Source organism: Hyperolius riggenbachi, chromosome 2, assembly GCF_040937935.1.
Source record: "Hyperolius riggenbachi isolate aHypRig1 chromosome 2, aHypRig1.pri, whole genome shotgun sequence".
Lineage (NCBI taxonomy): Eukaryota > Metazoa > Chordata > Amphibia > Anura > Hyperoliidae > Hyperolius > Hyperolius riggenbachi.
This window is the reverse complement of record NC_090647.1, coordinates 265977461-265990957: the sequence shown is the minus strand read 5'-3', so window position 1 is coordinate 265990957 and position 13497 is coordinate 265977461. Positions and strand designations below refer to the sequence as shown.

General features: G+C 41.6%; 2 protein-coding genes across 4 annotated transcripts in view; one reads left to right on the top strand and one right to left on the bottom strand.

The window, feature by feature from the left end:
* LIAT1 (ligand of ATE1) overlaps positions 1-13497 on the top strand; it is a 140332-nt gene that overhangs the window by 26699 nt on the left and 100136 nt on the right. The gene's annotated exons all lie outside the window — the stretch shown is intronic.
* The window catches only part of RFLNB (refilin B), a 41212-nt gene continuing 37834 nt past the window's right edge, over positions 10120-13497 (bottom strand). Inside the window, exon 3 of the mRNA XM_068268624.1 lies at positions 10120-11146. Coding sequence (XP_068124725.1) covers positions 10816-11146 — 331 coding nt within the window. The 3' untranslated portion in view covers positions 10120-10815. The remainder of the gene's footprint in view (positions 11147-13497) is intronic.

Genomic DNA, 13497 nt, shown 5'->3' with positions numbered 1-13497 from the left:
TAACACAGGAGAATAGAGGTTTAAATTAGCTTTTGCAGCCTGACAGTTACTCTTTAAGTAACAGACATTGGCTTTATACACAATAATCAAGACTTGACTAAACACTTTGGGCATTTTATAATATAAGATACAGAGTAGATGTTAGAAAGCTACAGCAAATTGGTCAGAGTAGTGACACCCAGGTGGGATTTAATGCACAGTGGAGCGTAATCTCAACTGTCCGGCTGGGGCCTATGCTCTTCCTTGACTTGTTGCTTATAAGAGATGTTCCTAATGTTGCCAAATAGCACAGGTTCTGTTAGCAAAACATGTTGCTAACATGAGTGAGCACATCCGTTTCAAGGCCTGGACTGATATGTTCCTGTCTGACACTGAAATGACAATTTGAAATGACAATACAACTAAATAACAGAACAATTTACTATCCCTCACAGGTAAGTCTTCACTGTCACATCAATGTCTTACCAGAAGCTCAGATTAATATAAATTGTTTTTTTAATGCTAAATCTGTTTACATACCACGCCTAAATATGTGTTGCTTTTACTTAGAGAGCTCATTTTAACCTTACATTATAGCACCTAAAATAAAGTGGTACCACATATGTACCACATATGTATTAACAACACATAATTCTTCCCTTTGTGCGTTATGCAGGTCTGATGTGATCCATGCACATCTATCTTAAGACCTGCTGCAAAAACAGTTAGGCAGCTTCTACAGTATCACGCTGTTCATTTGTCCTTTGGGCCTTCTTGAATAAATACTGTATCCGACCTGAACGCGCTCACTAGGAGACAAATGAAAAAGACACAAAGAGTAAACGTAAAAATCTGTTTAAAATATAATTCTGGATTTCTCATTACACTGCCTACTATAGAGACACAAATGGCATTATGCTTTGTTACACATTTTTACACACATTTTTACACACGTACACAGGAAATAAAATGTGGGCTTGCACTTCCACACATAACTGAAAGAATGTCTAGTTGTCCTGTTAGGAGCGATGCTGGAGCCTAGACTCATTGAGCAACTGCCATTTCTGAATGGCTTATTAAAATGCTTATGGGAATGCACCATTATGATAAAATGTCCGTTAACATTAGCTCACACAATATTGTTATGCGAGTCTGAGGAGACTTGATGAGAGCTGTGCATTTGAATTTGGGATTACAGTATAAACAGCTCATAATGATCGGAACATATGTGAATTTTTTGCAAGACTAGTGTATGATAGTTCTTTATGCACAGCATGACTCCATCGCCCAATCAAATGCATGCATTTGCCCCCAAGTAGGAGCTATTCCCAGATCCTTATAGGAAACCTATATGGAGAGATTATGAAAGCTGTCTTTCCTGATGTTCATGACTGACTGTCATGAATGTTCTGTAACCTTAACTATTTCAGCCCGTGGGGATTTTTCACCTTATGCATCAGAGCAATTTTCACCTCCCATTCATTCGCTAATAACTTTATCACTACTTAACACAATTTATTGATCTATATCTTGTTTTTTCTGCCACTAATTAGGCTTTCTTTGGGTGGTACATTTTGCTAAGAATTATTTTTTTATAAATGCATTTTAACAGGATTAATAAGAAAAAAATGGAAAAAAATCATTATTACTCAGTTTTCGTCCATTATAGCTGTAAAATAATCCATGCTACCATAATTAAAACCTATGTATTTTATTTGCCCGTTTGTCTCGGTTATGAAACCATTTAAATGTTGTCCCTATCACAATGTATGATGCCAATATTTTATTTGGAAATAAAGGTGCATTTTTTCCGTTTTGCGTCCATTATTATTTACAAGCTTATTATTTAAAAAATGTTCGTAGTATACCCCCTTCAAATGCATATTTAAAAAGTTCAGACCCTTAGGTAACTATTTATGGTTTTTGTTTTCTTTTTTAATTGTAATTTTTTTCCTATTAAAAATTTTATTTGGGTAATATTTTGGTGTAGGAAATAAACAGTTAATTTTTAATGTTATTATATGTGTAAATTGTAATATAAAAACTATGTAGATGTAGTTTTACTATTTGGCCACAAGATGGCCACCTTGAGTTTATTTTTTTCTCCTTGTGCTTCTCGATCACTGGAAGCACAAGGTGGATGGGGACACTTTTTTTTTAAGAAAGACTGAAGCCTCTAGTAAGAGCGCTTCGGTTTTTCTGCTGGGGACACGGATCTGTGATCAGGAACCATGTTCTCGTTCACTGATCCCAGGGCTACCGGGGGACAGCACGGGGGCGCATCCGCGATTGCACGCGGGAGCATGCCGAAGCGCGGCACCGCAGCAGAAATGGTTAAAGGACACCTAAAGTAAGAGAGATATGGAGGCTGTCATATTTCTTTCCTTTTAAACAATACCAGTTGTTTGACAGTCCTGCTGATCTTTCATTGATTAGTAGTGTCTAAATCACATGCCTGAAGCAAGCATGCAGCAAATCCAGTCAAGCTTGATCTGCATGCTTGTTCAGGGTTTATGACTAAAAGTACAGTAGCAATAAAAAGTATGTGAACCCTTGGGGAATTAAATGGATTTCTGCACAAATTGTTCATAACATCTGATCTGATCTGATCTTCATGTAAGTCACAACAATAGACAATCACAGTCTGCTTAAACTAATATCACACAAATAATTAAAAGGTTTCCATGTTTTTATTAAACACATCATGTAAACATAACAGTGCAGGTGGAAAACATATGTGAACCCTTAGACTAATGACATCTCCAAGAGCTAATTGTAGTGAGTTGTCAGCCAGCTGGAGTCCAATCAATGAGATGAGATTGGAGGTGTTGGTTACAGCTGCCCTGCCCAATAAAAAAAATACACACACCAGTTTGGGGTTTGCTTTTCCCAAGAAGCATTGCCTGGTGTAAATGATGCTTTATAAAAGAGCTCTCAGAAGACCTACGATTAAGATTGTTGACTTGCATAAAGCTGGAAAGGGTTATAAAAGTATCTCCAAAAACCTTGCAGTTCATCAGTCCACTTTAAGACAAATTGTCTATAAATGGAGAAACTTTAGCATTGCTGCTACTCTGCTTAGGAGTGACTGTCCTGTAAAGATGACTTCAAGAGCACAGAGCAGAATGCTCAATGAGGTGAAGAAGAACCCTACAGTGTCAGCTAAAGATTTTCAAAAGTCTATGGCATATGCTAACATCCATGTTAATGAATCTACAATACGTAAAACACTAAACAGGAATGGAGTTCTTGGGAGGATACCACTGAGAAAGCCACTGCAGTCCAAAAAAAAACATTGCTGCACATTTAAAGTATGCAAAAGAGCACCTGGATGTTCCACAGCAGTACTGGCAAAATATTCAGTGGACAGATTAAACTTAAGTTGTTTAGAAGAAACACACAACACTTTGGGCTGGTGCACACCAGAGCGGTTCATGAGCGTTTTTAGAAACGCTGGCTGTTTGAAAACCGCTTGGGTAATGTATTTCAGTGGGCTGGTGCACACTAGAGCGGTTCGTTTTTTCCACAAACGCAAACTCGGGGGCTAGATTTCTGAGGCGTTTCTGCCTCAATGTTAAAGTATAGGAAAGTGGAAAACTGCTCCGAAAAACGCTAGATCAGAGTGGTTTTCCAGGCGTTTTTGTTACAGAAGCTGTTCAGTAATAGCTTTACTGTAACAATGTATGAAATCTGCTACACAAAAACGCTCCAAAAAAAACGCTAGACATGTTTAGAAAACCTCTCTAAACATGCCTAAAATCGCTATGAAAATCTGCTTCAAAAACCTCTAGCGTTTTGCGGATCTGCTAGAGGTTTTTGGTTTGCACTGGGCCTGTGTGGAGAAAAAGAGGCACAGCACACTAACATAAAAACCTCATCCCAACTGTTAAGTATGGTGGTGGGGGCATCATGGTTTGGGGCTGCTTTGCTGTATCAAGGCCTGGAAGGATTGCTATCATCAAAGGAAAAATTAATTCCAAAGTTTATCAAGACATTTTGCAGGAGAACTTAAGGCCATCTGTCCACCAGCTGAAGCTCAGCAGAAGATAGTTGTTGCAACAGGACAACAACCCAAAGCATGGAAGTAAATCAACAACAGAATGGCTTAAAAGGAAGAAAATGTGCCTTCTGGAGTGGCCCAGTCCTGACCTCAACCCGAATGAGTTGCTGTGGCATGACCTCAAGAAAGTGATTTTCACCAGACATCCCAAGAATATTGCTGAACTGAAACAGTTCTGTTAAGTGGCATGGTCAAGAATTACTCCTGACCATGTCTGATCTGCAACTATAGAAAACATTTGGTTGAAGTTATTGCTGCTGAAGGAGGTTCAACCAGTTATTAACTCCAAGGGTTCACATACTTGTTCCACCTGCACTGTGAATGTTTACATTGTGTGTTCAATAAAAACATGGAAACATTTAATTATTTGTGTGGTATTAGTTTAAGCAGACTGTGATTGTCTATTGTTGTGACTTAGATGAAGATCAGATCCCGTTATGACCAATTTGTGCAACAATCAATATAATTCCAAAGGGTAAGCATTTTTTATTGCTACTGTATTAAAGGTAAAGGATTAGCAGGACAGCCTACGGATTACTGCTTCTGCTTCCGGATAGCGCTATCCATGGGGCTCATCACCATATTGAGGTCAAATCCGAGGGGGTGGATGCCGGCTGCGGGTGTGTGCAACAGCGTGCACTGGCCACTCCCACCAATGTGTTTCGGTCACATGGACCTTTGTCAGGGTTTTTGATTGACAATGTTGTCTATATTTTAACTTTTTGTGACCTCTGTGATTTTTGAAACATGATTTATTCAATGCTAAGCTTTTACTCAGAAAAAGGCACTATTTTTCTTCCCTTTTGGCTCATTAAAGCGGAATGAAACCCAGCATTTCTTTTTTGACCTAAAAGATTATTTACAGCATATTATAAACTACCAGCATTTTTTTTTACTAGAACAGCAGTCAAAGGGTTACAACCAGGACTTAGAAGTTCCCTGCCAGCAAAGCTGGACGCATCCGAACTTAAGTTAATGTTATCTTGTATTTAATTGTATCAAGTGAGGAATGTAAATAAACACTTCTCGGACACTGCAGGCTCTGCTGAACAAAGTCAGACAATCAGAAAGCATTTCTGCTTACTTTAGAACATGAATAAAGTAGTTATAAATAAAAAGCAAAGTCAGCTCTCAGAGAGAAAAAAGGGTACTTTGGAAATGTATAATTTCTAAATGAATAATAATACTTATGCACAAAAGGAAATATGATAAACGTATGGCATATAAAAAGAAGGAAGACATGTTTTTATTGCATATTATGTCAGGGTTTTATACTGCTTTAAGTGTTCTGACTTCACTAACAGCATGCTTCTTGCCAACATCTAAACTTGGAAACTTCCAAAACCAAATGACTATGGCATCAAGTCACCAGACAAAACATTTAATTTTCTACATAGAATTCAGTAATGACATCTTTCATAATCTCTCAGTATAGGGTAAAAAAAAAATCAATAGTTTAATAATCAGACAGCAGAACTGTGACCTTTTTGTAAGTCTTGCATCTTTCAGGTTTTTGTTTGGTCACATGACCAGAAGCAGCTGAGTTCCAGGAATCAGTTTTCAGGCTCTGTGGGTGTGGCTGATGCAGCTGCCTCGATTGATTGTATTGTCCATACTGTTCAGACTCTAATGGTGCCCATACACGATACAATAAAAACGTTACATTTTCCCGTTTATTATCTATAAATCTAAATGATCGAATCGAATGAAAGTTGAAAATATTTTTTTTTTTATCAAGAAATTCGAAGGATTATCATGTTTTTTTTTCAAGAAAAATCTGATCGGACATGCTCGGACATGCTGGGAAAATCGTTATATTTGATCTAACGGAATAATCAAACTAAATTATCTAATCGAAAAAAAATGAAAAATTGTACCATGTATGGGCACCTTTAGGGGTAGAGCAACGATTGGACTTTTCTGAGAACTGTAACCTACAAGGCCCCTTTCTCACCTGATCGCATCTGAAAATGGAAGTGCTAATGCAATGTATGGCATTTTCGTTCTGATGCTATTTTCGGTACTGCGCTTCCATTCACTACAATAAATGAAAATCGCAATTGGTTTCTGTATTTCCATTGGCGACTGTGCATTGCGATTACGTGGTAATTGCACAGATGGGGACATCAGACAAGGCAGCCTATGTACTTTTGATGTCACCACAGATCGTGTTGCATTGTAATTCAGTAAACCCAGCAGCAAGCATGGCATAGGGGTAAAGGGCCAACAGTCACAATCTGTGATGCAGAAAGTGGCCAGAGTCAGTGTCACATCAGGTACCATACAAATGATTTATCTAAACTGGCATCAAGCACAAATGAGCTCTGCAAATAAGTGCCTACAGGGAACTAGGAAAACTGGAGTAGAGCTTTAAAGCGGACATTAACTCATAACCGCTTTTCTGCTCTAACCGATATGCAGCAGCATGAAAACCTTTAAATAAAAACATTTCTTTGTTCCAACTGATACAAATCCTACAATAAATCTGCAGTGTTTGTACTTCCTGCTTTCATGGAAGCAGACATATTGTTAGCATCCAGTGCTTTAAATGAGCTTCTTTGCCGTGGCAGTCAGCTGACACAGGGGAGAGATTAAATTACAATTTGCGTTAGACACAGATGAGGGGGTAAACAGGCTAAACTCTCTAAATACAATCAGGGTGCAATTCTCTGTTTTCCTTCTGTCCTGTGCAAGAGTTCAGGTCCACTTTATGTTATTGCCTTCCTCATGTTCTTACCTGAACTGTATTAAAGTGCTCCTTAACAAACAGATGTCTTTACAGATTCACTGCCTCATGTCATCTTAATCTGTATTATTGCAGCTAACAACACTGCTGAGATCGTGTACTGCTCTCCAGGAAGATTTGCATTGCAGTGCTTTCCAAGTTTAGGGCTTTTTGTATAAGGAAGATATATGTAAAGCATTCTGCACTAACCATACATATATCATAATGTTCTCTTGTCTATACATCCTGATTCATGCATTATAAGCTGTTATACAGTGTGTCCCTTCCCAGGCATATGAGGATACTTCTAGACGTCTTGCCAGACAGCATGTTCCCCCCATGTGTAATCTGCCAGGCTAATGCGAGTCTTGATTCAGTCGGTACCTGCAAGACTTAAATCACAAAGTTATGTCTACCACAAGGGTATTTAGAACGATGCGCTGTCAGCCTGGAAGATATTTATCCAAAACCAAATGCTTGCAGGACTTGTGTACCACTTGGAAGTGATGTACTGTATCTCAATCAGCTTTCTAGGCAGACATCAATCTGATAAACTGCAGTGTAGCCCTACATCCTAAAGCACTATTGGCTGTAAGGCAGTTGTGTATTTTGAGACACTGACTGCACCACAGATTTGTAGTATGATATACAGTATTACAATGCATTGCCATCCAAGAAGCATTTCCTTTCATGAAGATGCATGTCTATGTACATTGTGTAAAGCCTTGCACACACATCCAATTTTGATTGGCCAATCACGGACCAATTTTATCATCTCCCTGTAGTATGAAGGATAACAGATTTTGAATACTGTGAACAGATTGGGTAGGTAAGCTCTCATAATACATAGAAGTGGTAACATTTGCCAATTAAAATTGGATGTGTGTATGCACCTTTACGGACTCCATGGTATCTGGATACACACGCCTTTATGGCAAACCTTGCGGTTTCATTTTCAGGTACACGTTTAGGAACATTACCATGAACGTTCGTGAACCAGTCATTCAATTGGTGAGACAAAAGATAGAAAGAGGGAGTCGGCACTACAGCTTCTCTGCGTAAAACTGAGGGATGGTGGCAGGATACACAGCCTTCCTACTTTCCTTTGGCACAGCCAGCGTGCTCTGGCTTGGTTAATGCAGATAGTGGAAGTGAGAGTAAGAAAGTGAAACACTCAGCACTGCTGATTGCTGTATTTAATTCCTGCGCAGTCCGCTCCGGCCCACATGGCGGTGATTGACAGCGCTGCTCACGCAGGTGCAGTACAGGCCGACCTGGAGGTCGCTCTGACATCATCGACGGGGACCGGGGTGGACCTGCGGCGAACGGCTGCTAGGAGAGCTGCGGTGAGGGACATCCTGGGAGCTTGGGACTGGAGGATGCCCCCGGTAAGTACCAATTATTTTATCCTTTTTCCCCTGATGACTCCTTTAAAATAACTCCAGAATTCTAACGTTAAAGACAGACTGTAAATTAACTGAGAGTGAAAATAACTACAGAGGAGGTAACAACTACAGAGAAGGCAACTTAAGGAATGAAGTGATAAGATAACTCTCTCACTGTGTGGAGGTAAGTTTACTCTTACCTTATTATCTCCAGCATTATCTTAGTGAATTGAGGCCTATGTCTGATATGACTGAAAGCAATGCACAGTTAGGTGACAGGGGTGACACTGTGTGGGGGTCAGTGACAATCACTTATGCACAGTGACAGTGGGCTAGAACGCTGGGTGACACAGCCAGCCACACACTATACTGTATAGCTGTGTTGTGTTGCTACAACACACACCAAACCACAGTACAACACACAGCAGAGTCAATGTCAGTACAAAAAAATGACTTTTGTGGTCAGGATGAGTCCTCAAATGGACTATTGGGAGGAACATCTGTTGCAACTCTGTCAGGAAGAGCAGCATTGCTGAATTTACTACAGTTTACAGACAGAAGCAGGAGACGGAGGGAGCTAACATAAACATGAAGGATAGATAGTTCAGAGAAACAAGTCAGTTACAACAGATGTTCCCCTACAAGATAATGGACTAATCAGCTTGTACGTCCTTTAGTTCAGAAGTGATGGAAGGGCAAAATATAATGTGAGTGAAGAAAGACCTCTGCTTGTTTTCCTTAAATCAACTCTTTTTCATTGCAGGTTCTGTCACATGCTGGCTTAATTTTATCCAACATTTGTATAAACACTAATTTGCCATAGTGCCCCTTTAATGAAATTTGTAGCAAATAAAATTATAGAGGAAAAAGTCAGACAGACCTGTGGCAGCCAGTTCAGACCAGACAGGGCTATTTCTGACCTACTGTATTTGATGCCCATCAACCTACTAAAAGTTGCCCACCCCAAATTCTTCACATACTCACGCACACCTTGATGAGTGGGCTAGAATCAGCCAAGAATTACACTACAGGGAACTTTGGAAAGCTGCAAGACATCACATGGGTATTTCTGTAATAGGATATGCATTGCAGACTGCCTGAAACAGTTTCAGTAAGCATGTTCACATTTGGGTGCATAAATGGTCCTGAGTACTATGTTCACATATTTCCTAACTCTAAACAATACCTTGGGGATGTAATATTGTTATGCAACCAGATCAAATTGACTAAATGGCTTAAGGCAGACAGGCAGGGTTTTTCCCCCTGGCTATCGCTCATGGTTTCTATCCTTCAGCAAAAAAAAAAAAAATACCCCCCCCCCCCCCCCCAACAACAAAAAAATTCAATTTGAGAGACCCAGGAGGACTTCACTATTTTGTGGTCTGGTCCCTAAGGATGGGCCATTGTATCTTTGCAGAAGCTCAAATTCTGACAGTGTCTTTTGAGAAAATGGCACATACTGCCATTCGTCATGCTCCCTATACTTTATTTCGCAGCATGAAGGGTGCATGACTGTTGTAGCCATTTTACCCTTTCTTCCATTCTATACAGTAGGTTGTATAAGGTTATGACATCAAAGGTGCACAAGGGCTTGCGAGGTGTGACATGACAGCATTTGATAAGCAGCACAGGAAATTGTGAGATCTGATGCAAGGGGACGTGGACAAGAGGAGAGTTATAATTGGCCGGGGGATTACCCTCCTTCAGATATGTGTGCAGTCCAGGTAATGGAGGTATATATTCAAACAATAGCCCTAACGTTTTGGTAAAGGAAGGATCTGGGTGGACTGCTCTGAAGGGGTCACATGACCCCTGACATTGATTACACCATTCAGGGATGTGAGAAGCTTTTGGAGGAGGGGTGAGTATTTGTTATGTTGCGATACAGGAGGGACTATTAAAGAAAACTCCCTCTTCACCTTGTGAGCCTCATACGACTTTAGCTTCCTCCATTGTTAATGCAGTCAGGGTGACACAAAATTGTATTATTTTTATTCAGAGTACAAAAAGGTGCAGAAAGAAATCCAGACATGTTAATCACATCATGGTTATATTCATCACAGTTCTTTGTTTGCCTGTTCAAACCAGCTGAGCCTCGACATAACCAGTTAGCCAGAGTTCCCTTTTCTGAGACAAAAATGTCCAGGAAATGTTATGGATGATGCCAGGTGATCTGTGAAAGGTGTGCATATATGTCCATAAGGTACTGTATGTTTGTTATTTTGGAATGGAAACTTTTGGAATCTACATCCATTATAAGGTCCAGCTCTCCCTCTGATTCTGTCATTAAGAACTGTTATATAAGGAATCAAAAAGAGTGTTTGCTTAGAGTCCATTATACAAAACAAGAAAGTATTTTAGTGCTTTATAAGATACCCGTTGGTTCTTGTAATATTAGCGCATTGTCTATAATGTTTAGTGACTGACAGGGTCCATTGCACATGATTTAGTGAAACGTGTTTGGGTGGATAATACAAGCTATCATTCACCAATCATCAGTTTTAGGATAAGAAGATTTGCCTACATTTGATTCCATGTCTTGCAGTATCTTCAGAATGCATTGTTTATTGCAGAGCATCTTTGTGGTGTGCCAGTTTCATAATATATGATCAAAGTGCCCCATGTTCATAGTTTTGTACAGCCTGGAGGTAGACATTTAAGAGAAGTCAGTATTCATCCATAAAGCAATCATTTGCCACGTGTTCAGCTGAATCCAGCTCCACACTGGACAGAAAGCGCCTCATGCACTTCTTGCAGTTGTAGTCCAGGGTGGTGGTGTAGACAGTCTTTGTGTGCTTGGGGTAGACTATGGTGGTGCTCGTGAATCTCTGAGGTTTGTTCTTGGGCTGAAAGTTAACTTCCGCTCTGTAGTTGCGCCAAGTGCAGTTGGGCACGCAGATCACTGTCTGACTGCAAGACGAAACACCCAGTCCCACCGGCATGTAGATATTGTCAATGTAATGCTTATCAGAATCATATTTCACTGAAGAGGTATACCTGGAAAGATAAAGGGAATCATAACATTAAAAATGAACTGTACTGAAAAAAAACTTAATAAAATTGCTTATTTTTTTACAATACTTATTAATAAATTATTTAGACAGCATTTGCCCATTGTAAAATCTTTCCCCAACCTTTCCTCGCCTAATTTACATTTCTGGAATGTTGCACAAGTGGCGACCTCTTTGCTGCTGGCAGATGGATTACTGCGTAACGTTTGTGTACAATGGGCTTGATTCACAAAGTGGTGCTAACTGTTAGCACGCCTGAGAAAACCCCCTTAGCACGTCTAAATGAGCTTTTCACGCGCAAAACTTTACGCGCGCAAAACTTTACATGCGCAGGGCGCTCCGCGCGAACTGCCCATTAAAGCCTATGGGACTTAGCGCTCGCATAAGTAGGTTAGCACCGCTTTATGAATCAAGCCCCTATGTGTTCTGAAGACAGTAGAAATAATACATGGTCTCCCACAGTGCACTGGGAGAAAAATTTAGTATGATAAGGCTGTGACATCACTTGGAGGGCAGGGCTACATACCTATATACAGCAATATATAGGTACATATATAAAGTGTTTGTGCTGAAACCAGGAAAATTACGTACAAGTGGGTATCGTAAATAATTTACTACATTCTACTATAAGTCACTATGGACATAGGCGTCCGCATGTCGGGCAAATTGGGGCATCTGCCCTTCCCTGGACACCCGCTGCCCCCCCCCCCCCCGGCCATTGTCAGACCTCGATCAGCTGCCCAGCGACCAATAGTGCAGGCGCTAGGACCTAGCACACCGCACTGATATGCGGAAGTAACATCACTTCCGCATATAGAGTGTGGTGCGTCCGTGCGCCCGCTCTAACTGGTCGGGTCGTCGGCTGATCCTGAGGTCTGACACAGAACGGTGAGGGGGGGTGCATGTCACTACCTAACTTGGGGGGGCACCTGTCGCTACCTAATCGGGGGTCCCTGTCACTACCTAACCTGGGGGGCTCCTGTCGCTACCTAACCTGGGGGGGGGGCTCCTGTCACTACCTAACCTGGGGGGGCGTCTGTCACTACCTAACCTGGGGGGGTCCCTGTCACTACCTAACCTGGGGGAAACCTGTCACCACCTAACCTGGGGGTCCCTGTCACTACATAACCTGGGGGGCGCCTGTCACTACCTAAACTGGGGAGCTCCTGTCTCTACCTAACCTGAGGGTCCCTGTCACTACGTAACCTGGGGGGGCTCTTGTCACTACCTAACCTGGGGGTCCCTGTTACTACCTAACCTGCGGGTCCCTGTCACTTCCTAACCTGGAGGGCGCCTGTCACTACCTAAACTGGGGGGCTCCTGTCTCTACCTAAACTGGGGGGCACCTGTCACTACCTGAACTGGGGGGCACCTGTCACTACCTGAACTGGGGGGTACCTGTCACTACCTGAACTGGGGGGCACCTGTCACTACCTGAACTGGGGGGCACCTGTCACTGCCTAAGCTGGAGGGCTCCTGTCACTGTCTGAGCTGGGGGGCTCCTGTCACTGCCTGAGCTGGGGAGCTCCTGTCACTACCTAAACTGGGGGGCTCCTGTCACTACCTAAACTGGGGGCTCATGGCGCTATGTAAACTATCCAGGCCAGCCAGCCCAGCATCACCACCAGCCAACCAGCCCAGAATCACTATCAAAAAGGTCACAGCATCACCACCAGTCAGGCCAGCATTTACTTCAACCAGCCAAGCCCGGCCACAGCATCACTGCCAGCCAGCCCGGCCACAGCGTCACCGTTAGCCAGCCCTGCCACAGCATCACCGCAAGGCCTTTCAGTCCACACATCATCCCCAATCCAGCCAAAAACAGTATTGCCAGGCACAGCAGCCAGTAGAGGAGAATTCAGAAGTCAGGTGAGAGGTGTCTACCATATTAAGGGGGCATTCTGCCTATTTATGTGAAATGCTGTCTATTTATGTGCCTCATGACTGCTGAATTTGTCTTGTTGGGGGCCTCATGATTGCTGAATTTGTCTTGTTGGGGGCCTCAAGATTGCTGAATTTGTCTTGTTGGGGGCCTCATGATTGCTGAATTTGTCTTGTTGGGGGCCTCATGATTGCTGAATTTGTCTTGTTGGGGGCCTCATGATTGCTGAATTTGTCTTGTTGGGCGTCACATGATCGCTAACAGCGAGACTATGGGAAAAGCTGAATCATCATCATATGAGAAAATAGCATTAAACCTACTTTTTTAGCTTTTTAAAACAGAAAATAAAACTAGGAGGTTCTAAAAAAATGAATACATTTTTCAGGAGTAGGATGGATGAAATTGTTTATCTTCACAGTTTATTTTCAACTTGGATTTTCCATAATGTTCATGTA